Below are 24,674 nucleotides of genomic sequence, written 5' to 3' on the forward strand. Positions count from 1 at the left end.
AACTTCCTCCCAGAATCTGCACCCTGTACCCCAGTCCCCTACCCCAGACCTCCTCCCCCACCCAAACTCCCTCCCAGAACCTTAGGACATGTGGGAGGTGGAGTTTAGGGGAGCAGAATTTGGGGCAGGGGGGGTTCTTCTCGATGGCATGAGTGACATTGGCCCATTGGGATGATTTGAGGACTGGCCCTGGCCCCAAGGTAAATTGAGTTTGAGATCCCTAGTGTAGATTAAAGCAGTTCTTAAGTGTATCAGAGTGTATTTGGTGTTTATTTAAAACTAAAGAGATGTTACATGCATTTTCACTTAGCTGTATCCTGTTACGATGTAATAAATATTTAAATTGTGTGTACCCCTGTAACTAAATAACCCATCAAACGAGTAAGAAGCCTTATGGAATGCAAATGAAGAACTTTAGCAGGGAAGTGCTAATTCTTGTGCATTTGAAGGCAAGTGGTAATTGTGTGCGATGATGAGAGATCGAAGACTCTACACATGTTCTCATCTCTCCACCAATCAAAGAGCCCACGCGGGTGGTGACCTGTCAGCTTGTTTTCTGGGTGAAGAAGCTGTAAGCATGGACTCAGGGAAAGTTCCTGGATCTCTGGACTCTTTGGACCCTTACAGGGAAGGGTACTCCGTGGTATGGGGCCTTGCCCTTTATTCCTGGACAGCTGCACAGAGTACTCACAGCAGACGCCTAGCACTGAGCAAAGGCCCACGGCAGGCTGCAGAGATGCCGTCTACGCACTGCGCATGCGGTTGATGCTTAGCCAAACCACAGCCTCGCCTGGGATTTCATGTTGCATCGCTGCCCTGCTTCCCAGCGAGCCAGACACTGAGGCCTCGCTGGGTGGGGTTTCAGAATCTGGATGGACAAGAACACAACAGCGCAGGGGCAGTGAACCAGTGACAGCAGGGGAGAGGGGCCTGTTTTCCAAATTAGCTCACCCGCTCTACAAGCTACAGCCCTTCTCTTTCCACTTCAGCGCCACGGGACTTCGCCAACATGGAGAGCTGGGAGCCATGCTCTCCCTCAGTCCAAGCCCCCATGGAGAAAAGCCATGCTGGTGCTCGGCCACATACGCAGGGGTGCAAGCACCTCTTTCCAGACACAGGTTCGGGTTCAGCGGGTTTTATCGCTAGGAGACACAAGCAGCGCCACAGACAGCACAAGACACGGATTGCACAGAGAACACCGGGACACAGCATAGCCAGCCAAGGTTTGCCCACAGCCATGGTGACTACCCCCTAGCGTGCACTGGACATGGTGGCTCACAAGGAACATCAGCAAGGGCTGGGAAGGGAGCTTATCACCTCGGCCATGCTAGGAGTCTGTGTGGGAGACCACAGAAGCCAAGCACTCGTGTGAAACAATGTCTTCTGGGTGCTTGCTGCTCAGCACACAGCTGGGCTGGGCCGGCGCTCAGCGCCCAGAGAAGACTCCAGCTGCCAGGAAGAAATGCAATTTAGCAAGTGTCCCAACAGAGGAAGCGAGTGGGAACATGCAGATGAAACACGTCTGCCAAGTTGGGAAGAACAGAAGGGGACTTTATTGGGTGCCTACATAATGGTCAGAGAAAGCCACTGGGATGCGCCTGCGGAGAGCTGATGCTCATCCCTGGTCCCTTCCAGTTCATTGCAGGTGATACTAAAACCTTTTAGCCACGTGAGTGAACCATGAAGAATTCATCAGACGCTGAAGACATTAAGTAACGGGAACAAAATCAGAGTGTGAGCTAAAGGATCTGCCCTGCGCGGACTGGATGTGAGCACGCTCCTCCTCCAGACACCAGCCTCCTGGGCCAATCTCTTCAAATGGGACGAGCCCACCAGAAGAGCCTTACAGGGACCTGGCTTGGGCCCAGACCCTGAAGGGTCTTTAGACACCTACATCCCTCTGAAACCAGTGGGAGTTAGGCACCTCAGTACCCTTGAGGGTCTGTCCACAGAGCTTGCTGAGAATCAGGCTCCTGTAAGGTGGCTCTAGCCAGGCACCCAAAGCACTGATCACTGAACCATCGGTAGGCCTGGGATCCTGTAGCCCAGACCCAGCAGGGGAGAGGCTGATCACAGACCTGCTCTGCAGGCCGGGTGGGAGAGAGGAGTGTCAACTAATCTCGGAGGTGGGTTGAAATCCCCAGAAAGCAGGAGATCCTGGGAGTCACGCTAGCCAGCGTGCCCAGCACAAGCACCTGGTAGCACCCCTCCTAGCACCGGGGACTGGGGTTCAGCTAACACTGTGTGGAAAGGCAATAGAGACACAGGGGATGGGGCACTACAGTGTTCCTGCAACTAGGGGGCAGTGCTAGAACCCCTTCTCAATGCTGAGGGTGCGCCGAGTGACGTGCTCCATCTTGCCAGAGATGTACTCAGTCAGGCTGATCTGGTAGTTGGCCAACATCTTCAGCATCAGCCGCAGATTGAGCCACCACTGTTCCTGCGGCAGCCTGTGCCTGTGGAGGAAAGGGACAGAGATCAGCCCTGCAGGGAGCTGGCTTGCAGCAGTGAAGGGTCTAGCCCAAAGACTTGTGCTCCCGGCAGATGGACAAATCCCCCCACCCAGCCTTTCCAGCCCACGAGACATGCTTTCCCCGCAGCGGAATAGATGGCTTTGCAAAGGGAAACTAGCCATGTCTTGGTAACCCCAGTCTTTGAAATGCACCAGGAGCCCGGCTGGTGGAAAGCAGGTTTTCTGAGGGAGTCAGACTGGGAAGATTAAACCAGGCTGAAAGGAAAAAGTGAGTTCTGCTCTTGAGCTGTGGCGTCGCCCAGCCAGTTCTGTCAAGATGCTTGGAACACTGCTGCCCTGGCCCATGTCTGCTTCAGGCCAACTCTGGTCCCTGCCGACAGCGCGTGAGAGATGCATCGCTGATGGTTTGGCTGGCAGAGGCCCCGACTCCCAAGCAGGAAGGCGCACTGGGAGACGGGAACCCCCCCTTGCTCCCAGCCCAGTACTCACTCAAAATCGGTGACTTTCTTGAGCTCTGTCACGGGGCTGAAGGCCACCGTCTTCTTCCTGAGCCCGATCACGCAGGCTGAGTCTGCCGAGTTGGCGAAGACGCGCCCTGTGGGATCACAGGTGGGGCGTTAGCAGCAACATGGACATAGCCACGCAGGGTCCCGCGCCTCCCCTGCAGAGCGCTGACTAATCAGCAACACAACTCAGCCTTGGCAAGGGGCTTCCAGAATGCAGGGGCCGGCTCGCTGCACCATCAGCTGGGGCTACCTCGTAATGAGCCACTCCAGGCGAGGACTGACTGAGCTGTGGGGCCTCTGCTCCCCTTTCACCTCTAGAGGCTATTTCTGCAGGCCATGGCTGGGGCAGATTGGGAAATTGCACAGGCACTGCCCCATGCTGAGTGGGTCCCACGGATCCCCAGGGCTGGTGGGGCCAGAGTTTCCAGCCTGGCTCAGCCGCTGGACACATGCCCGGGGACTGGGGGGCGGTGGAGAGAAGCCTGCCCGATGGACCCCAGGGGCTCAGTGTCAAAGCCTTGGCAGGCAGAGCGTTCTCTGAGCCCAGGGCAAGCACTACACTCTCGCCCACGTTCCCCGTGCCGCGACGCTCGACCTACCCTTGCGATAAGCCTCCTGCAGCTTCTCTGACATCCACAGCATGGCCTTCACCCCCAGCTTGGTGCCATAGTTACGGTCAAAGGGGGTCGGAGCTCCGCCCTGCAAACGGAGACGGGTGGCCCCACGGGGCACAGAATTAAGCCAGGAACAAAGGGAGCTTGTTTCACAGCTGTGGGGGGAGGCACTAGGCAGGGAGGGTAGTAGTGGCATCTACTCATCACTGTGTAACACGGGAAGCGGGTGCCCTAGAAATGGCCATCCGCCTCTGGGCCGTACACAGAGCATACAGCCCAGGCAGCTGCAGCACGGCATGTGCTGCGCTTTCGGAGGAGTGCGGCCTACAGAGCGACACTCAGACCGGCTAAGCACAGTGAGCGGAGGCCTCCGCACTGCCGTGAGTGCAGGAAGACAGTGAAAGCAAAGGAGTGGCAGGGCCTAGAGGTGACTAGGCCCCAGCCTCTCCTCCTGAGCTGAACAGGAGCCCGTCTCTGGCCCTAGCCGCCTGCCCAGAGGGTTCCCAGCCCAGCCGGGGCAGCTGCCGCCTACCTGCTGGAGGTGTCCCAGGACGTTGATCCTGCAGTCGAAGATCCCTCTGCCCTCAGACGAGTACAGGTTGTAGAGGAACTCAGTGGTGTAATGTTCATGGCACTTCTCGTTGCTTGGGGGAAGGCAAAGGAGAGCGCATTAGTGGGTCTGCCTCCCGTGATTCAGCAGGCCATGGCGAGGGGCAGAGTATCCTACCCACAGCTTGCTGCGCCATGGGCAAAGCGGGCAGGGAGCTGCACAGTGCTTAGAACAGGGGTTGGCAACCTTTTGGAAGTGCTGTGCCAAGTCTTGGTTTATTCACTCTAGTTTAAGGTTTCATGTGCCAGTCATACATTTTAACGTTTTTAGCAGGTCTCTTTCAATAAGTCCATAATATATAACTAAACTATTGTTGCACGTAAAGTAGATAAGGTTTTTAAAATGTTTAAGAAGCTTCATTTAAAATTAAATTAAAATGCAGAGCCCGCCCGTACCGGTGGCCAGGACCTGGGCAGTGTGAGTGCCACTGAAAATCAGCTTGCATGCCACCTTTGGCACACGTGCCATAGGTTGCCTACCCCTGGCGTAGAACAATAATCTATGATCCCAAATCCCAGCACGACCTGGTCACCGCCACCCTCGGTCGGGCTGTCTCTGAAACCTTCCACAGTTACCAAAGCTTGGCAGGTCAACAGCCCAGTGCAGGAAATTCCCCCCGCCCTGTGTGCCAAGCCCTGGCTTGGGGCCAAAGCCCTAGGCATTAGAGATGGAAGAGCTCAGCGAGATCTAGCCCTCCCTCGCCCTACCAGTTCTAGATTGCCCCGGCTGTGTGTTAGCCAGCTCTTTGTGGAGCCTTGCTTCAAACATCTCAAGGGATGGGCCTGCCACCTCTGCCTAGCCAAAGAAATCGTCCTGCCTGGGAACTTTCCCTCCTGGAGGCTACATCTAATGCATCCCGTTCTTAGACAACCCTCTGGGCACCACTCTGAGGAACTTCTCCCCAGGCTTCCACCCGCGAGGCACCGGAGCTGGTGAAACAGTCACTGCTCAGCTGTGCTAGATAGTGGCAGCTCCCCAAGGGTGGTCTCAGCCAGGACAGGCGAGACAGTCCCCGCACTGACCACACCGCACGACACAGCTACATCTCACTGGCTGACCTCTACCACCCGCAGGTCTCACCCCTTGCTCTGCAGTCCCGTTTCCTCTCCCTCATTCACATGCTTTCTCCCACACTGGTTCGTCCCAGTTATTTCCTGCCCAAGCTTCTAAGCACTGGGGGCTTCACTAGGCTGATTTGGGTTAAAACTGCCAGGTTTGGAAATAAAAGCGTCTGAAGGCCAGAGGTCAGAGCTTTTTGTTGGCCCTCAAACAGCTAAAGCTGTCACAGCTCCCTAAAAACAGCCTGGTGCTTGGGGTGCTGCTCTGTGATGGGGCTGATTCCCAGCTCCAAGCTCATGTCTTCAAACTGGTTCATTTCAACTCTTTGTGGTTCAACCACAGCCGCACCAAGACCAATGTTCTCCACCATTGCATAAGTGATGGCTTCCCTTGAGAGTCCCTCCCCGATTCCTGTGTGCGTGTGTAGCCATGCAATGGGCAGCAGCCAGGCTGCCTGGAGGGTCAGGGCTGTGTCCTTCAGCCGGCACACTCCTGAACCCTCTACGCTCCAAATGTGCATCCCATGGGGCACTCTCCTCAGCAGCAGCAAAAGCAGCAGCTCTCCAGCCTGGCGCTCAGGGGGTGCCGAGGGGGCTGGCCGGTGCCCCACGCAGTCTGATTGCGGGCTGGAACATGGAAGCTGGGTTAGTTTCACAGCGGTGGTGCACCCTGCAGAGCTGCATTGCCACAGAGAGAAGAGCCCCGGGCTGACTCACCGGAGCACCAGGCCCCTTTGAATGTCAGTCTTCATCTTCTCAGTCAAGTGCTCAACGTTGGCCTACAAGACAGACATGGGGCGGGCTAGTACAGCACTCGGCACCATCCCACCACCCAGCACCTGCCCAGCCAGGGGCTTCCCACCCCAGAGAAGGCCCTTAGCACCACTCTTGCCTTCCGTCCATTCAAACCTCCAGCGCAGGGCAACCCCCGCCCAGAAACACCCTTATCCAATCGGCATCATCTCCTCCTCCTCCCGGCAGGGCCCAAACAACAGCTGCAATGTGCTCTCAGGCAGGGAGAGGAAGCTGATCCAATGGGGGCATCGCCTCTGCACGGCGCTAATGCAGCCATGAACAAACCCTGGCTGGCCCCTGGGTATTGCCTGGGGGAAGGGAGTTACCAGGGCTCATTCCACTGCCTCCCTGGGTGAGCTGTACTGCTAGGGCCTCTGGCGAATCATCTTCTCACCTCCCTGATGGCCCAGGCTCTTGAGACCCTTCACCCTCTGCATCAGAAGGACCCAGGGAGCCTATGCTTGTAGCAGGAGGTGATACCATCCTCACGATGAGAGGTTACCACACCAGCCTCTGCCACGGGGCCTTTGTGAATCCAGCGCTCAGATTCAGATCTGATGAGGCAGCCATTCGTTTTCCTCTGCTACCTCATGGTCCTTGGGCCCAGGGATCCCTATCAGACCCTCACAACCCCATGTCCAGCACCGTGTCCTTCCTCCCCCATCACATCTACACCTGATGTCCTCACCGAATTCCCACTGGTCACCCCCACACTTAGATCTCCTTGGTCCAGCGAGTGAGGCAGAGATCACGGCTCTCTCTCTCTCCCAGGAATCACTCTGTGCTAACTTTCCTCCCTTTAATTAATGGCGCTGCAAATTAATTACATGTAGTACGTCTGTCCCAAACACACTAAGGGAACTGCTGTATGCCACCTGCTGTATGCTCTTCCTGTTCCTGTACATATCGTGTGGCCCACATCATGCCCACAGGGAAGGACAGGCTCTGCACAGAGCTGGGCATATCTCCACAGGAGCCAGAGAGCGAGCTCACCTTCAGGTCGTGAATGGTGAAAGGATCCTCGTAGACGTAGGCGGCGTCCGCTCCCACGGCGATGCCGGTCACTGTCGACAGGTAGCCGCAGTAACCCCCCATGGTCTCCACGATGAAGACGCGGCGCTTGGTGCCAGAGGCTGACTGCTTAATGCGGTCACAGCTCTGTGCCAAGGACAGAAGAGAGGGCTCGTTAGCACAGACGTCAGAACTGGAGCAAATATGGGATCCTCACCCCTGGGTCATGGAGAGCTGGCAAGGAGAACCAGCCGTGGGTCAGAGCCATATCTGCTGTCATCCTGAGCAGACAAGCTCTCCTCCTCCAGTCTGGCAGCTGATGATAGCTTGGCCCTTCACAACCCTTACAGCACCCCTGAAACACTAGACCAGCTTGCATGCATGACCCAGCAGGACAGGGCCCTTGATCCTCGGTTCCAGGCAGCGCTCTGCCACTCATCAGCAGGTGTCTGCTCGGAGTCAGGGCAGCTCTGGGGTCCAAGCCCTGTGCTGGGGAGGTCCCCGCTGTCTGGCAGCCCATGGAACATGGCGGGAGCACTGCGCAGGGCCCAGGCCGAGCGGGAAGAGGAAGGGAGGGGAAGTGCTCCTTTGTCCCCTCCCCTTACTGTGCATAACCTGGTGACACAGGCCTGGGTGGAGGAACCTTTCTGTGGTGGAAACGTTCTGGCTGACAGGGCCAGCATGGTTCCCAGGGCCAGGCCTCAGACTGGCTTAGCTCTGAGCAGAGTGTCTAGCCAGCGCGAGAAGGAAGGACAAGGTCCCACACAACGATGGGAGGAGGAAGAGGCTGCTTCAGGGTGCAGGAGGCTGTCGAAGCTGGACCCAGTAGGAGCCTGGGCTGCAAGAGGTGGGTCTCTGTGCTCTACGCGGGGAGTGAGCAAGTGCTCCCCAGACAGTGTGTAGAGGGGAGAGGGGGAGGATGGGGTTGTGTGGGTGACCCACGCTGGAAATGCAGAGGAGGGTGGGCAGCCAAAAGGCACTGCCTTCTTCCCCACATTTCCCTGTTCAAAAGGCGGCAAGTTTTTGTGCTGATGGCTCCTAGCTGCACTGTGGAATTTGTCAGGGGGTGGGTGAGAGCACCTGGAGCCAGGGGCCTGGATGCTGGGACTCACCCTGCAGGGGGATGCCCGACGCACTGGACCACAGAGTCATGCTTGCTCCCTCTCGGGCCCTGGCAGGGTTCCCTCCCCACTTTGAACTTTAGGGTACAGACGTGGGGACCCGCATGAAGACCCCCTAAGCTTATTTCTAGCAGCTTAGGTTAAAACTCCCTAAGGCACAAATCCTTCCTTGTACCTTGGTTAGGTAACACTGCCACCACCAAGTGATTTTAAACAAACATTAGGGAGGGCCACTTGGAGCCCTACTTCCCCAAATATCCCCCCAAGCCCCTACACCCTTTTTCCTGGACAGGCTTGAGAATAATCCCCCAAGCCCCTACACCCTCTTTCCTGGGGAGGCTTGAGAATAATATCCTCACCAATTAGTACAGGTAAACATAGACCCAAACCTTTGGATATTAAAACAATGAAAAAATCAATCAGGTTCTTAAAAGAATGTTAATTAAAGAAAAGGTAAAAGAATCACCTCTGTAAAATCGGGATGGTAAGTACTTTACAGAATAACAAAGAACTCAAGAACACAGAGGATCTCCCTCCAGGCAAAACCTTAAAGTTACAAAACCAGGTATAAACCTCCCTGTTAGACAAAGGAAATCACATGCCAAAATAAAAGTGAGATAACACTTCGCTTCCCTACTTACTAATACTAATGGAGTTGGATTGCCAGCTTCTTGCTCTGTCTCTGGCAAGCACACAGAACAGACAAAGAACAGACAGACAAAGCTTTCCCCCCCCCCCAGATTTGAAAGTATCTTGTCCCCTTATTGGTCCTTTCGGTCAGGTGCCAGCTAGGTTACCTGAGCTTCTTAACCCTTTACAGGTAAAAGGATTGGGTGACTCTGGCAGGAGGGATTTTATAGTATTGTATACAGGAAGGTTGTTACCCTTCCCTTTATATTTATGACAGGCCCAATGTCGTTGGAAGCAGCAGCAGCCTAGCTGCCAACCTCGGGCTCTGCAGATTGCAGTGCTGGTCCCAGGGTTATCTGGTAACTACAAGCTAGGCACTGTGAAGCTCAAGACCCTTTGCAGATCCAGGCCTGCGATGGGAATGCGTCTCCCAGCAGCGACATGTCTCCTGCTCACCTTTCAGGGAGCTTGTTGTCATGCCTCCCACCCGACCCCCAATCCCAGGCTTGCCTCACCTCCATGGCAGCATTGACAGCTGTGTCGCAGCCCAGGCTGAAGTCGGTCCCAGGCACGTTGTTACTGATGGTGGCCGGGATCACGCACATGACGATGCAGAGCTCCTCGTACTGCCCTCGTGCCTCCACCAGCTGCACACCCCCCTCGATACGCCTGCAGGGGGCAGCACCAAGTGGAAATGTAAGGACATGGCAGAGACTATAACCCACCCTCACCTTCACCCCCAGAGCAAGGCCAGTTTGATGCTCCGTGAATTGACATGCTCATAAAGGTGCTGGGGTTAGCAGAGACTCAGATCTCCTATCTACCTGCCAAAGCAGTGATGCGCATACAGCAGCCACAGGAGCTCCCCAACTGCCTGCTTCAGCGTTCTGCAGGGTAAGGCCTTTGGGATACAGACTGTCGCTGTTCTGTGTGTGCTGCACCTAGCGCAGCAGGGTCGTGGGCCATGGCTGGGGATCCTAGACACTACCGCAATATCACTAATAAATAATAATAATAGTGCTGAGCTCAGCAACTGGCTTTCCCTGCTGAGCCTGCCAACGACTAATCCCAGTGCATACACCAGCTCTGTAGGCCTTTGGGAAGATCACTCAACATCCCTTCCTAAAACATGGCTGCAGTGGCTTGGGGAACCTGTCAGTGTAGAACTGATTTTATGAACTCTCTGTATAACTATCTCTGTATATTGAATCAGCCACCTGCTAATGGGGTCTGTCACATTCCACCGAGACCTGGCTACAAGGTCATTAACCTTCCATTTAGGGGGAAGCACCCTAGAACAAAGAGATGGCTGCAGCAGAGGAGACACCAGTTCCCCAGGATGGCTGCAGGAGGTGGGGTTGAAGCCATGGAAAATCCCAAGCAGAAATGAAGGAACAAAGACAAGTAGTGTTACGAGTTGCTGTTAAAAAGGAATATGCTCGCTGAGGGAAGTGGGACCTCCTGATGGCTGGAGAGCAACAAGGTAAAGGGAACTTATTTAAAGAGTCAGAGGAAACGCCATGTTCAGGAAGAGAAGACTGAGCTAGAGGAAAGAGATCCCAGAGGGGAGAACTGGGACCCCAGAAGGCACGGACCAAAATCCAAGGAATGCTCAGAGTTGGGAGGACCCTGAGGGAGGGAGCGGCGTACATCTCTATATCTCTTGTGCTTTGTCTATCAGCAAAGTGCGATTGGTTTAGAAATTTGTCTGCAAAGTCTCCATGCAACTTGCTTCAATTGTCATGTGTCCCTGAAGGATTAAACTATAAACCTGAGTGTCCATTGGGGTGGAGCCCTAGGGAGGGTGTCCTTGAGTGACTGGGCTGTCTTGGGAAGCCAGCACTGGTCCTGGAGGCTCAGGACAGCTGGGCCACAGTGGCCTATTCCTTAGAAGTGGCATCAGAGTCTCGGCCTGAGAGGCCAGAGCCAGAGAAGGTGGGTCGAGCCTGCCCAGAACCAGACAGATCCAGCGTGTGGGTCCAAATACATCTCCGTGGAGGGGCTAGGACGGGGACAGGTTAGTAACACAAACCTGCCTCACATGGGGCTTGTGGGGCTCCATCAGCTGCGGAGCTTGTCGGTGCTATTCTGACGTATGACTGACAGGAGCAGTGACTGCTGCCACGACTCACACCCAGACTCCACGCACAGAGCGTGGGGCAGAGCTTTACCCCAGCTGGTTTAGAAAGGAGGCTTGTGTAAGTCCAAAAAAACATATAAATCACTATCTGATCTTTTGTACTTACAACTGGGAAACAGAAGATTAGAAAGCAAGAGACAGAGATCCTCCCATAGCCGAGAGAGAGAGAGGCACAAGACAAAGAACTCAGACACAAACTTCCCTCCACCCAGACCTGATTGGTCCTCTGGTCAGGTGCTTCAGGTTACCTCTTTCCAGGTGTAAGAGACATTAACCCTTAGCTATCTGTTTATGACAGGGCCCCCTGAGGGGGAGAGAAGCATCCTGCATGCAGTGGCCTAGAGCAGGAGCTGGTGGAGCCTGCCAAGAGGAGGTGCCTGAAGCCAGGTTACAACAGCGCCCAGTGGACCCCAGGGCTCGTGTCTCACCTCACGCCAGGTACACTTTGCTAAGCGCATGTTACATCCAGCTTGAACGGGTTCAGCCTTTTGTGATCTTCTGACCCCAAGCAGGATAGCTGTGGGTCCTACCTCACAGCGTGAGGCTAGGGTGTACCCAGGCAGCTGCTGCACATGCACAGCATGTCCAGGGCCATATTGAGCACCCACATTTTGCAGTTTGGGATACACACAACATCACAGAAACGGGTCTGTGGCTAGAGCACTAGGCTGAAATGCAGGAGACAGAGGTTCTAGTCGCTCTGCCACAGACTGTCCGTGTGACTTGGCCAAGGTGCTTAATCCATCTGGTCCTCAGTTCTCCATCTGCAACATGGGGCTAGAACACCCTTTGCCTGGTCTGTTCAGAACTGTAAGCCCTTTGAGGCAGAGACTGTCTCCTACCATCAGCATGTCTAGTGCCTAGCAGCAGGGCCCTGCTCTCAGCTGGAATACAAGTACAGTAGAACCTCAAAGACCCAAACACGAGAGTTATGGACTGAGTGGTCAACCGGACACCATGTGGAACCAGAAGAACATGATCAGGCAGAAGTGGAGACCAAAAAAAATGGCAAATACTGTACTGTGCCTGCACAGCACCTTAAAAGTAGGCACATCTGGGCTGCCTGTTCCCACCCTCACCCCACACATGGGCAGCCATTTACAGCTAGGAGGTGAAGATGCTGAGATTTGTAGGCACAGCACTGAGCCCCTGCTGGCAGCCTGAGCCGGCAAAGCAGGAATAGCACTGGAGTCTGTGCCCCTTTCCTGTAAGCTGTGGGTGCTAGTTTCATCCCCTCGGTCAGAAGGGGAACAAGCTTGCAAGCTCAGTTTGAGCCTAGGAAAGAAGCTGCTGCTGATGCTACAAGGAAGGCGCTGGGGCGGGAGCTGCTCTCTTGTGGCCAGAGCTTGGCCTGGAGTGTGAGCTGCTGGAGTCGGAGGCCGAGCGGCTGCCAACACACTGGGCTCTGGAGGAGCATCTCAGTTTTAAGGGGCCACAGCCTGCACTGCACACTCACTGACACCAGGATGCCCCAGGGTGCCTCAGTCTTCACACTTGCAGCCAGGGGGCTAGACCCAGCTGCCTGTCCCCACCCCCACGTGCAGGGTAGCTGCTTACAGGTAAGAGGTGAAGACACCAGAGTTCCAAACAAACTCCATTCCCAAGGGGTCTGTAACTCTGAGGTTCTGCTGTCATACAAAATAATTCACCAGCCCCCTTTGCCCAACAGACGGTTGAAGGGGCTGGCAGCCTCACCCCACCTCAAAGCCTCCAACAACAAGGAGGCCGTGGATGTTGAATTTCCGCACGTTCTCCACGATCTTTTCCATGGAGGTCTTCGGAAGAGTTCTGTGAAGCGAAAGAAGGAGGTGTCTGAGTGCAGAACATACCCCAGACACTACACTGGTTCTACAGCCGGGAGCTCGGCTGGCCACACCCAGGGAAGAACACACACGAGTGAGAAGGAACCCACTTCATCAAGGGACAGTCACCTGACATCTGAGCCCTGACTGGATGGCAAGAGAATTCCCTCCCTGCCACCCAGGCATTAGTGCTTAATGGCTATTAGCCAGGATGGTGTTCCTAGCCTCTGTTTGCCAAAGCTGGGAATGAGCGACAGGGAATGGATCACTTGATGATTACCTGTTCTGTTCATTCCCTCTGGGGCACCTGGCATTGGCCACTGTCAGAAGACAGGATATTGGGCTAGATGGACCATTGGTCTGACCCACTGTGGCTGTTCTTATGTTCTGTTCAGGATGAACAGAGCAATGATAAGGTGAGAAACTTGTCTGGAAAGTTGCTCTAGCTCAGCCACAAGATATGGGCTTGAAGCAGGTACCACTGGGTGACGATCTCTGGCCTGTGTTATATGGGAGGTCACACTAGATCAGGGGTTGGCAACCTTTCAGAAGCGGTGTGCTGAGTCTTCAGTTATCCACTCTGATTGATTTAAGGTTTCACGTGCCAGTCATACATTTTAACGTTTTTAAAGGGCCTCTTTCAATAAGTCTATAATATATAACTAAACTATTGTTGTATGTAAAGTAAATAAGGTTTTTAAAATATTTAAGCAGCTTCATTTAAAATTAAACTAAAATGCAGAGCCCTCCGGACCGGTGGCCAGGCCCCGGGCAGTGTGAGTGCCACTGAAAATCAGCTCGCGTGCCGCCTTCGGCACCTGTGTCATAGGTTGCCTACCCCTGACCTAGATGATCGCAGCAGTCCCTTCTGGCCTTCACATCTATAACAAAGGTCTGCACAGGGCAGTGGTATCTGGCTATTGCCTGAGACGCCCTAGGAGAGAAAGTTTCTCTCACAAGAACATGAGCAGACAAACACACAACACACCCCTTCACTGGGTCCCAGAGCATTAACTGCACTCTTAGCACCCCAGGGAGCAGCGAGACCGCAGGGATTGTTAAACTCACCTGCTCCTAGTCTCCTAGGGATGCTAGCAGCTGCACTCACAGCTCGGTTTGTCTGGGCTGGGAGGACACCGATAAGGATGGCGGGGAAGCCAATCTGCCAGCTCACCAAAGGCTGTCCTGCCAGCCCCACCCTGCGAGTGGAGTGAGCTCGGCTCTGGACTCCAGTGCTGGGTAGCGCAGAGAGTGGGCCAGGTGAGTTTGCTCTCTCACTTGTGTTATTTTCTAGGACACACTGGCAGCCAGGGAGAGGTCTGGTGACCATGCTGGGATGCACCAGAGCCACAGCCCAGCGAGAAGGTACTGGAGACTATCCTGGGGCCTGGGTCTCCGGCTGAGCTCTGCAGAGCTGCGGTGCTCCTAGCACTGAAGCAGATGCTCCTTGCCAGGCACAGCTCCGCGCAGGACTCAGGCAGGCTCCCCAGCTGTCACCCAAGAGCCCACATCATGCCGCGTGCCTGGGGAGCAGAGTGAAGACAGGAGGGAGGAGAGAAGCCTGGTGACCCAGCTAGGCCCAGGGATCTCAGGCCATTGCACCAGGACACCTGACAACTGAGCCCCAAGGTCTGATTTGCACCTTGTGCAAAAGGCATGGACAACACAGGCAGCCTGAGCAGGCAGCGTTTGCTCTCGTTCCACACAGGTGCCTGCAGCTACCCTATGAATTCACAGCCGAGTCGAAGGGATGCACCCTGCAGCAGGATCCCAAGAGGCCAGCTGCTCCCCCGCCTCCCATTTTGGGGAAGTTTCCTTTTCACACGGGGCCTTTTCTCCTTTCAACAGCAATGGGAGATGTTGACTCCAGTGAACCCTGGAGTGAGCCCTAGGCTGCCGTGGGGCAACCCCAGGCGTGAGCTGGCAATGGCTCTGCAGCAGGCAGGCCAGTTCTAGACACAGGTTTTGCTTCAAGGAGATTAACGGGTGTTTGCTCAGAGTACGTGTGAGGCCAGCCCTACCTCAGTGGGTCACGGAGTTCCAGAAGCTTGCGCTTGGCCCTGTCTCTCTGCTCCTGCCCTGACACTTTTCTTTGTGCTTAGCAGCAAGCACTGCTCAGATTCACCCAGCCCGTCCGTGGCACTTACCGCTTGGTGCCCAGCATGGACCCGCCACGTCCCAGCCAGCCTGCTACGTCGTGCCAGCCCACCTTGCGGATCTGCAAGGAGCAATGTCTTGGTTCATGCTGACGACAGCCTGAGACACCCGTCAGCAAATCCCCTGGCTCTGGGCAGTGAGATGATGGCATGTTTTGGAGGGGGCGCATGAGGATGGAATTCGGCTGTTTATGCCCTCCACGCTGGCTGAGCTCGGCCTGCCGATCTCACTGAACGGGGCCTGCTTACTGACGGCTTGGTGACATGGCAAATACTCGCCAGGGGTGTTAATATGAAGCCACCCATATTAACACTAGGTAGGTTCCCCAGAGGTACATGCCGATGTCTGCCCCCAGCTGCAGTCAAACAGGAGAGGTGTACCTGCCCCTTCGACAAGCCTTCAAAGCCATCGTTCACCACGTAGACTGTGTGCCCCTGGGAGATCCCAATGCGCACCGCCGACCTGACAGCTGCATTCATGCCGGCCGCCGGGGCGCCAACGTTCAGAATCGCCAGGCTGAAGTGAGTCTGTCGGAAGGGAGACAAACAGCACCAGTCGGCGCAGACAGCTGCAGCAGGGAGAGCACGTGTGCCTGGGGCACTGCCACACTACACGCCAGCCAGCCCCAGCCCAGGTGACCCCCAGCCACATCAGCTGGATGGCACCAGGGGCATTCTGTTGCATGACCCATGGGGGTTTGAGGCTCCAGGGATCACTGTGACCACAAGTCCTCTGGATCAGCCCTGTCACTGTGGGAAAGGGCGCTGCCTCCCAGCAGCCCCAGGAGCCACTCAGCTGTGAGCCGGGGGTGCTGGGAGGGGCAGCCCACCCTTTCCTGCTGCAGCTGCTCACCAGCTCCCCACTGATGTGGGAAAGAGTGCAGAGTAGGTCTTGCTGTGCCACGGCCTGTTCTTTGCTGTTTGCGGGAGCCCCAGGGAGAGCAGGATCAGATACTGACAGGCTCTGCCTGTCCCTAGGGAGCCCCTAGCACATTTGGCTCCCCCTCCCTGGCCCAGCCCCCTCCAAGGACCACATGCTGCCAGGGACAGCCAGCATGCAGCTTCCCCACTAGGCCCCTCGCCACCCCCTTAGCGAGATCTCCATCCCTCTTAACAGGAGGGGTTTCCGTCACTGAAAAGCTACCTGAGCTAAGAGTGAACCTGGGCTCTGCCTCCTGATGCTTTTGGGGGATCTGGGTGCGCGACTGAGACCAGGTCTGTGTACGCATCCATGGGTGGGTATGTTGGTGCACCTGGGTGAGTGTTTTGGTGCACATAGGTGGGTGAGTCTGTGCATGCATGCAAGTGGGTCAGTGCACGTGGGTGGGTGCATTGGTGCGTGCGTATGGACATGTTTGTGCAGGCGCATGGCAGTGTCCGTGTATGCATGGAGATGTATTGGTGCATGCGGGTGAGTGGACACCTTTTTTTAGTTTTTAATAACTTGCAGTCTATGCTAGATTAGACCCAAGAGCCCAAGCACTCTCTGCACCTTCTGCCCACTCCCTCCCCGACTTACCTTTTCATGGGCTATTTTCTGGTGTGCCAGGAGCTTGTAAATGTTCCAGTTATTTTCAAAGCTCCTGGAAAGAAAACCACTCTCGATGAGCCAGTCACTCCAGACCACAATCACATCGAACCCCACCTGCAGGATCCACTCCAGAGTTAGCTATCAGCCCCAAGCCGGAGATCACAGATTTAAACAGGGAGGGGTCAGGGCCATGGACCTAGGAGAACAGCTCCAGGGTGTCTGTAGGAACTAGGTGTTCAGAGGGGAGGGGGGGAAAGGGGGTAGAGCTATGCCAACATAGATCATAGATTATTACTGTTGGAAGGGACCTTGGGAGATCATCTAGTCCAACCCCCTGCTCAAAGCAGGGCCAATCCCCACTCCAGCTCAGGGTGTAGCTAACGAAGAGTGAGCCCTGTATCTCGGTAAGTTGTGTGTCTGCATTCCCCAAGGAGGTAAAGGCTGGACAGTCGATGTCATTATGCTATCGTACTTCCAGAATTTAAACTAGTGTTTTCCATTGCTTGTGCATGAACATTGGACTACTTTGAATGTCTCTCTCTCCCAGATCCTAGTTAATTCGCCCATTTAGAGCAACCCCCTGCCAATTTCATCTTTTTTTAAGGCAGTTTTGGTACGTTTTAGTACTCACAAAGCCTTGGGAAATGGCAAAAACATTTTCCTTTGGTTAAGTTAGTGTTAAACTCATCAGAATTCCAGGTTCCCGCCTTATGAATTAAATTTTAAGTCATGGTAGCTGAGTGAGAAGAACTTTGCTTTTGGGATTTTCTAACAGAAATGCTGAGTAGCTCCACGTGCAGATTTGATTGCATGGGATATGCTACTAATTAACTGCCCGCCAAAATTTGCTAATGAGTGAAGGTTGCCGAGTGGTGCCTCATGCCCTTCCAGAATGATGAGCTGTGACACACACACACACACACACACACACTCTCTCTCTCTCTCTCAACTCTGCCCCCAGGAGCTGGCAATAGCCAGTGCAAATGACACCCTCTGGCTCATGCGATGAGAAGCAGCCACGAAGAATGACCAAGAGAATCTTTCATTGTCTGTGTTGTGTTGCATAGATCTGAACTGCAGCATTTTTCTGCATGCCCCCCAGCTGCAGTCACTGTGCTAGCAGTAGCTGTAGTGAATGGAGGAGGGAGCAGTTGGAGCAGTTGGCAGAACTTTTGTGGTGACAGTGCACATGCACTGTGAGGATCAGGGCTGCCCTGAGCGCTGGGAGCTGCAGGGTGTGTCAGTGGCAGGGCACAGGGACTGCATCGTGGGACTGCTGGCGCTCCACTGGCAGAGATGGCAGTGGTCTCTGGACTTAGCAAGGGGTCAGTGAAGGCAGTATCTCAGAAGGGCTCCTCGGGGCCAGGGCGAAAGGGAGGGAGCAGCAAGTTGGGGGGTTCTGTGGAGCAGGCTCAGGCCAGGGTAGGTGGCTCCTGTTCGCCGTGCCTGGCCTGAGCCTGAGAGTCGTCTCAGCAAAGCAAGGCTGTCTGTCTGTCCCCCGCAGGGCTAGTGAGCTATGTCCCCTGCGTGTGCAGAGCACTGCTCCGGGGGTGGGCAGCAGGCCTGGACCTCGCCGGCGGAGTTCAGGGGAGGCTGCAGTGCGGGGCTGGCGTCACTCTCACTCGCCAGCTGCTCTTTGCAGAGGCAGAGGGTTAGCTGCCCTCCAGAAGGGCCCCGCCCCACCAGGCAGCCGGAACTGTGTTTTAACGATGCTGCTGCAGTCCATTTCCTTGGCTTTCAAAACAACTTCTCAGCCCCTCCCCATGTCCCACGGCCCAGCTGTCCCTCTGCCCGGCCTCTGGCTCTGTAGCAGCAACTACCCAGCCCCACCGTGCCCTGGCTGCACGGAACACTCTCACTGCCCTGTGCCATCTGCTTGTCGCCCCTCTCTCTGCCCCGCACAGCCTTCCTCTCTGTGGGCAGCAGGTGTTGGCTGGGAACCCACAGTGTGAGGGGCTGGGCAGAGGACATGGAAACAGCACAGGGACTAGCATGGAGCTGGTGGGGGGGGGGAATTTTGAAAGGGGGACAGAACTGAGGGGCAGGGATGTGGGGGAGTTGGGGGGAGAGCAATAAAACCTTCCCAACCTCACCCACTGCACAGCTCTGATCCCCCCTTCCCACCCCATTTCTCCCTGTAGAACTCCCACCCCCACCTTCCCTCTGCCTGCTCACTCCCCCAGTGCCACGAGAAGGGCCAGGACCAGCTGAAGGCAGGGAGGGGCGGGAGAGTGGAGGTGCAGAGTCTCTGCCCCTGCCCTGGGCCTCATGCACACGCATTTCACTCCCTTGGGCGCATCAGTTTAGCTCTCACCCCCCTGCAGTTCCAAATTTCACCTCTCAGTAACTGTCAGCATCTCTCCCCCAAAGTGCCAGGGTTGCAGTGCACAAGCTGAGATCAATCCCAAGGAGTGAGATCGGTTTGGGGAGGATCAAAGCCATCGCCTGGGCACCAGATGTGCACAAAAACTGTTAGAAGAACCAGGTGATTTTGTAAATACATGATTTCCTTGGGGGGCAGAGGGACTGCAGTTTGGAAACCCCTTGCTCAAATGACCCCAAATTTGCACCATTGACCCTATGCCACATCCCCATGAGGCACAGCAAGTTTCAAAGCAATCTGAGTGAGCATGTGCATTGTACAGAAGTTAGAACAGTCATCTTAAAAAAGTGAGTGACTCTCCACCGTAGCCATTGCAGAGCTGCTGCTCCGCCATAATCAGGGTGCCTCACCTTCCCCGGAGCTGGATTGCCTCTTCGAACCTCTTCTCATCCATCGCTTTCTGCACTTCCTTTGTCTGGGGGGGGGGGCAGGGGGAGAGAAAGTGATGGAGAAGTTTCAGTTATAAAGAAAAACCCACGTAATTCAAGGGAAGTCAGCGAAACGTGAGACACGGTTGAAAATGAAATGACACTTGGCAGATTATCTCTTAGTAACCCCCGAGCCTGGCGAGGGGGCAAACAGGGCAGAACAAGGCCAGCAATGGATTCTCTCCACCCCCCCAGCAGAAGGGACGTACTGGGACTTTAAATCTCGAGATACAGGGGATCTGTGTACATCAGACTCCAACTGGCTAATGACACACAAAACGCCACCTGCGCACAGCTAGAACAGACCTCCAGATACGCAGATCTCTGGGGCCATCCTTCATTTCTTCTGGACTCTCCAGTGCTGTTTCTCCCTTGCCAATTGCTGTCATGTGCCACAGCAGAGTACAGTATAAAAGAGAGGGAGGCCAAACTGAGCAGTAGAACTTGTCCACCAGAGCTGCCTCATATACTCACCACCTGGACACACTCCATCAGGGGCAGGCGGACAGACTGGTTCCCAGAAAGGCTCACCACGCAGGCGGGTGTGTCAGGCGTGGCCTCCAGCAGCGCCATCACGGCCTCCATCCCCATCTTACTGCTCTGCGGAGGACACAGGAACCTTGCTAAGAGGGCTGATTCTCTAGTGCGGGCCCGCTGCTGCCACGTGCCCCGCTGCACGGCTCAGCCCACCTGTCAGAGGCAGCCATGCTAGCGGGGAGCCTCGTACACACACGCCAGTGGGAATCAGAGCATCGCGCGGTCTTGGCTACACAAAACACACCACATGCTAAGGAAAGACTGAGCTGGTGAGGCACAAATGTACCTGACCACTGCCACTGAAAGATCCTGCAGACACCCACATGCCAAATAAACTCCCAGGGAGTGAGCCCCTGTCCCACACATACACCAACGGAGACAGGTGCTGCTGCAACTCCTGCAGGGGTGGTTTTAATTCTGTGCTCGAGCACCAGACAGTACAGCTACATTTCCCACTTAACTCATTTCCCCGCACAGGTATCAAAGCCACGGGCGCCTCGACAAAGCTCCGGCACGGCCCCTCCGAGGGGGCAGGGAAGAGATGGGTGGATTCTGTGGCTCAATGGGTTTGTTTCTCTAATTTAGATGATTAGGATCCCAGCTCGTTACTAGGCTATTTAAGACTAGGACAGTTAGCAGTGGACTAGGAGGGGGCCGGTCTCTGTTCTGCACAACGGATCAAGTGCCAATGAATGCTGCACTGTATGTGACTCCAGGCATTCCCCCAAGCCTGTAAGTAAGTGCACCTCGCATCGGGAACCTTCCAGGGGCCCACTTCCTGCTCATCATGTTGGGATTTCCCAAATGCAGGCGCACCAGCCCCGTCACTGCGATCACACAAGGCCTGCTTGCACACAAAGCCCTCTCAGCCAAACTGACTGTACCTACCAGCACACGATCGAATGCCGAGGGGGTCCCGCCACGCTGCACGTGACCAAGGACGGTCACTCGGGTGTCAAAGCCAAGGCGCTGGACAACCAGCTGTTCAGCAGAGAAAAGAGAGCAGGTTTGTTACAGGTCAATGTACTTCCAGAGCCCCCCAGCAAAGAAGCACACGCCCAAGAGTGCGTCACTTACATCCTTCACGTAGCTGGAAGAGATGGGTTTGCCATTCCTGTCGATGGCGCCTTCAGCAATGATTATGATGTTGAGTCGGGACCCTCTGCTACGCGTCTGCCACAAGAGAAAGAAACAGCTAAACTTAACTGGAGCTGGCAGGAGCAGATAGACTGGCTCTGCTAGCTGTTCAGGGAGCCCATTGGTGCTCAGCACCGATCATTTGCTACCTTGCTGGGAGTAGGGAACCGCAGGTTCCTTGGTAAACTGATGGAGAGGATGCACTGTGACTGTGTGTTTCTGTGTCCTCTGCTAAAACGCAGTGACATCCCTCACTCAAGTCGGGGAGATCTCTCAAAATCTTCTGCAGCCACTGCAGCTCAATGCCAGAATCCCGCTGCCCAGCAACGTGCTGCTGTACCCCAGGGACGCAGCACGGCGCTGCCCGGTCTGCAGAACTCTAGAAAGCAGCCCCCTCCTCCCCACAGAGCTCCATTAACTTCAATAGGGCCCTGCCTCTGTGGGATTGGGCCCTACCTGCCAGTCTTCTCTGGGCCTCCCAAGGCACGTTTCAGCTGGATTTGTATTCAGTAGCATATTTTGTTTCATTAAAGAGACTGGCTCAACCCTCTTGAACTCCTGTTGGCACATACACTCCCCTTCATGCACCAGCTCTGCTAGAAATGCGCAGTTCAGCCTTCACAAGGGCTCAGCTCCTCAGCTGGGGGGAATAAGTGTCGCCTAGCGATCCCAGTGAAGCGGTTCCAATTCACAGCAGCTGGGGATCTGGCCCAAGCTGTTCCTAATAATAGAATCATAGAATATCAGGGTTGGAAGGGACCTCAGGAGGTCATCTAGTCCAGTGCTTCCCAAACTGGGGTTCGTGAAATGTTACAGGAGTTTCTCAGGGAAAAATTCTCTAATGGCAGATCCTGGGCAGCATGGGGCCAGCAGCCCGGAGCACCTGGACTTCCAAGAGCTAAGCAGATCAAAGCAAGCATATCTATCTGTCACGGAGTGTGGGGGAGTCCGGCCCTGCACCCCTCTTCCTGGGACCCACAGTGACTCTCGGCCAGCCAGTAAAACAGAAGGTTTATTGGACAACAGGAACACAGGTTACAGCAGGGCTTGCAGGCACAGTCAGGACCCCTCCACCGAGTCCTTCTGGGCTTTCAGGGTGCTTGGATCCTAGCTAGGATACCCTGAATTCCGCCCACACAGCCCCAAGCCCAAACTCCAACTGCTTCCCTCCTGCCACTCCCTTCTTTTGTCCCCTTCCCGGGTAAAGGTGTTGACCTTTCCTCTCCCTTACCTAGCTCAGGTTACAGGCTCTGGCATCGTCCATCCCCTAAAGTCCTCCTCTGCTCTCCCACTCCCCACACAGACAGTACCTACTGCATCACATCTCTCCCCCCTTCGAGACTGAACTGAGCGGGGTCACTCTGCCCAGTGACCTGGGGAAGTTCAGGGTCCCCTCTCCGGGACAACGCATCCGCTGTCATGTTGGCCCTTCCCTTCACATGGACCACGTCCATGTCATAGTCCTGCAGGAGCAGGCTCCACCTCAGGAGCTTGGCGTTGGCTCCTTTCATCTGGTGCAGCCAGGTCAGGGGAGAATGGTCGGTGTACACGGTGAAGTGTCGCCCAAAGAGATATGGCTCTAGCTTCTTAAGGGCCCATACCATGGCCAGGCATTCCTTCTCGATGGCCGCGTAGCTTTGTTCCCGGGGTAGCAGCTTCTTACTCAGGTACACGATGGGGTGTCTCTCCCCCTTTTCATCCTCTTGCATTAACACCGCCCCCAGTCCCGTGTCTGAGGCATCGGTGAACACCATAAAGGGTTTATCAAAATCTGGGTTTGCCAGAACTGGGCCACTAACCAGAGCCTCCTTCAGCGCCCGGAAAGCCTCCTGGCACTGCTCAGTCCAGATCACCTTGTCTGGCTTCCCCTTTTTCCACAGTTCAGTGATGGGGCTGGCTATGGCACTAAAGTGGGGCACGAACCTTCGATAGTACCCCGCCATCCCAATAAAGGCCTGGACCTGCTTTTTGGTTTGGGGGGCAGGCCAGTCTCTGATTACCTCCACCTTGGCTGGTTCCGGCTTCAGGAAGCCGCTCCCCACCCGATGGCCCAGGTAAGATACTTCAGCCATCCCCACCTTGCACTTCTCAGCCTTTACTGTTAACCCAGCCTTTCGGAGTCGGTCCAGGACTTGTTTAACCTGGGACATGTGGTCCTCCCAGGTCTGGCTGAAGACGCAGATGTCGTCAATATACGCCACGGCAAAACTCTCCATCCCCCTCAGTAGCTGATCCACCAGGTGCTGGAAGGTGGCCGGTGCTCCCTTGAGGCCGAAGGGCAGGGTCAGAAACTCATAGAGCCCCAGAGGGGTGATAAAGGCCGATTTCAGCCTGGCATCTGCGTCCAGCGGCACTTGCCAGTAGCCTTTGGTAAGATCCATGGTGGTGAGGTACCGAGCACCTCCCAGCTTGTCTAGGAGCTCGTCAGGCCTGGGCATAGGGTAGGCATCAGATACGGTGATGGCATTGAGCTTTCGATAGTCCACACAGAACCGGATTGACCCATCCTTCTTGGGAACCAGCACTACTGGCGAGGCCCAAGGGCTGGAAGACAGCTGGATCACCCCCAAAGCCAGCATGTCCCTGACCTCTCTTTCAAGATCCTGGGCAGTTTTACCAGTGACCCGAAAAGGGGAGCATCTTATAGGGGGATGTGACCCGGTCTCCACCCGGTGGACAGTCAAATTAGTGCGTCCAGGCTGGTTGGAAAACAGCTGTCGGTATAGATGCAGCACCCCCCTGATCTCAGCGTGCTGGCCCGGGGTCAGCTGATCAGAGAGGGGAATCGCCTCCAGGGGGGAACCCGCTTTGGTCCCAGGGAATAGATCTACTAAGGGGTCATCTCCCTGCTCCTCCCAATGTCCACACACGGCCAACACCACATTCCCCCTGTCATAGTATGGTTTCATCATGTTCACATAGTACACCCGACGGTGATGTGCCCGGTTTGACAGCTCCACCACATAGTTTACCTCATTCAGTTGCTTGATAACCTTGAAGGGCCCTTCCCAGGCGGCCTGGAGTTTGTTTCTCCTCACGGGGATGAGAACCATCACCTGATCTCCGGTGGCGAAGGCACGGGCCCATGCCGTGCGGTCATACCAGACCTTCTGCCTCCTCTGGGCTCGGGCCAGATTCTCCCTGTCCAGGCCCATGAGCTCGGCCAGTCTTTCCCGGAAGGTCAGGACATACTCCACCACTGACTCTCCCTCGGGAGAGGCCTTCCCCTCCCATTCGTCCCTCATCAGGTCTAGGGGCCCCCTTACCCGCCTTCCATACAACAGTTCGAAAGGTGAAAACCCGGTAGATTCCTGGGGCACCTCCCTGTACGCGAACAGCAGGTGAGGTAAGTACTTGTCCCAATCCTGCGGGTGCTGGTTCATAAATGTTTTTAGCATCATCTTCAGCGTCCCGTTGAACCTTTCTACCAGCCCGTTGGATTGGGGGTGATACGCTGAGGCCCAGTTGTGCTGGACCCCACATTTCTGCCATAAGGACCGGAGCAGGGCCGACATGAAGTTGGACCCCTGGTCCGTTAAGACCTCCTTGGGGAACCCCACCCGGCTGAAAATTGTCAGCAGCGCATCTGCCACTGTGTCTGCTTCGATAGAGGACAAGGCTACCGCCTCGGGGTAGCGAGTGGCAAAATCCACCACCACCAGGATGTATTTCTTCCCTGACCGGGTCATCTTGCTGAGGGGTCCCACTATGTCCATGGCCACCTTCTGGAAAGGTTCTTCTA

The 24,674-nt window shown here is 55.3% G+C and overlaps 1 protein-coding gene across 1 annotated transcript in view; it reads right to left on the minus strand.

Moving 5' to 3' along the window:
• Window positions 1-251: 251 nt before the first annotated feature.
• Window positions 252-24,674, minus strand: part of PFKL (phosphofructokinase, liver type) — a 58,190-nt gene continuing 33,767 nt past the window's right edge. Inside the window, exons 8-22 of the mRNA XM_030575832.1 lie at window positions 20,873-20,968; window positions 20,684-20,776; window positions 19,733-19,858; window positions 19,181-19,245; window positions 16,436-16,499; window positions 15,298-15,444; window positions 14,908-14,978; window positions 12,654-12,746; window positions 9,334-9,487; window positions 7,050-7,214; window positions 5,979-6,040; window positions 4,126-4,237; window positions 3,579-3,678; window positions 2,963-3,068; window positions 252-2,456 (exon numbers count right to left, since the gene is read on the minus strand). Coding sequence (XP_030431692.1) covers window positions 2,309-2,456; window positions 2,963-3,068; window positions 3,579-3,678; window positions 4,126-4,237; window positions 5,979-6,040; window positions 7,050-7,214; window positions 9,334-9,487; window positions 12,654-12,746; window positions 14,908-14,978; window positions 15,298-15,444; window positions 16,436-16,499; window positions 19,181-19,245; window positions 19,733-19,858; window positions 20,684-20,776; window positions 20,873-20,968 — 1,602 coding nt within the window. The 3' untranslated portion in view covers window positions 252-2,308. The remainder of the gene's footprint in view (window positions 2,457-2,962; window positions 3,069-3,578; window positions 3,679-4,125; window positions 4,238-5,978; window positions 6,041-7,049; window positions 7,215-9,333; window positions 9,488-12,653; window positions 12,747-14,907; window positions 14,979-15,297; window positions 15,445-16,435; window positions 16,500-19,180; window positions 19,246-19,732; window positions 19,859-20,683; window positions 20,777-20,872; window positions 20,969-24,674) is intronic.

The sequence above is a fragment of the Gopherus evgoodei genome, chromosome 9 (genome assembly GCF_007399415.2).
Source record: "Gopherus evgoodei ecotype Sinaloan lineage chromosome 9, rGopEvg1_v1.p, whole genome shotgun sequence".
In the NCBI taxonomy this organism is placed as follows: domain Eukaryota; kingdom Metazoa; phylum Chordata; order Testudines; family Testudinidae; genus Gopherus; species Gopherus evgoodei.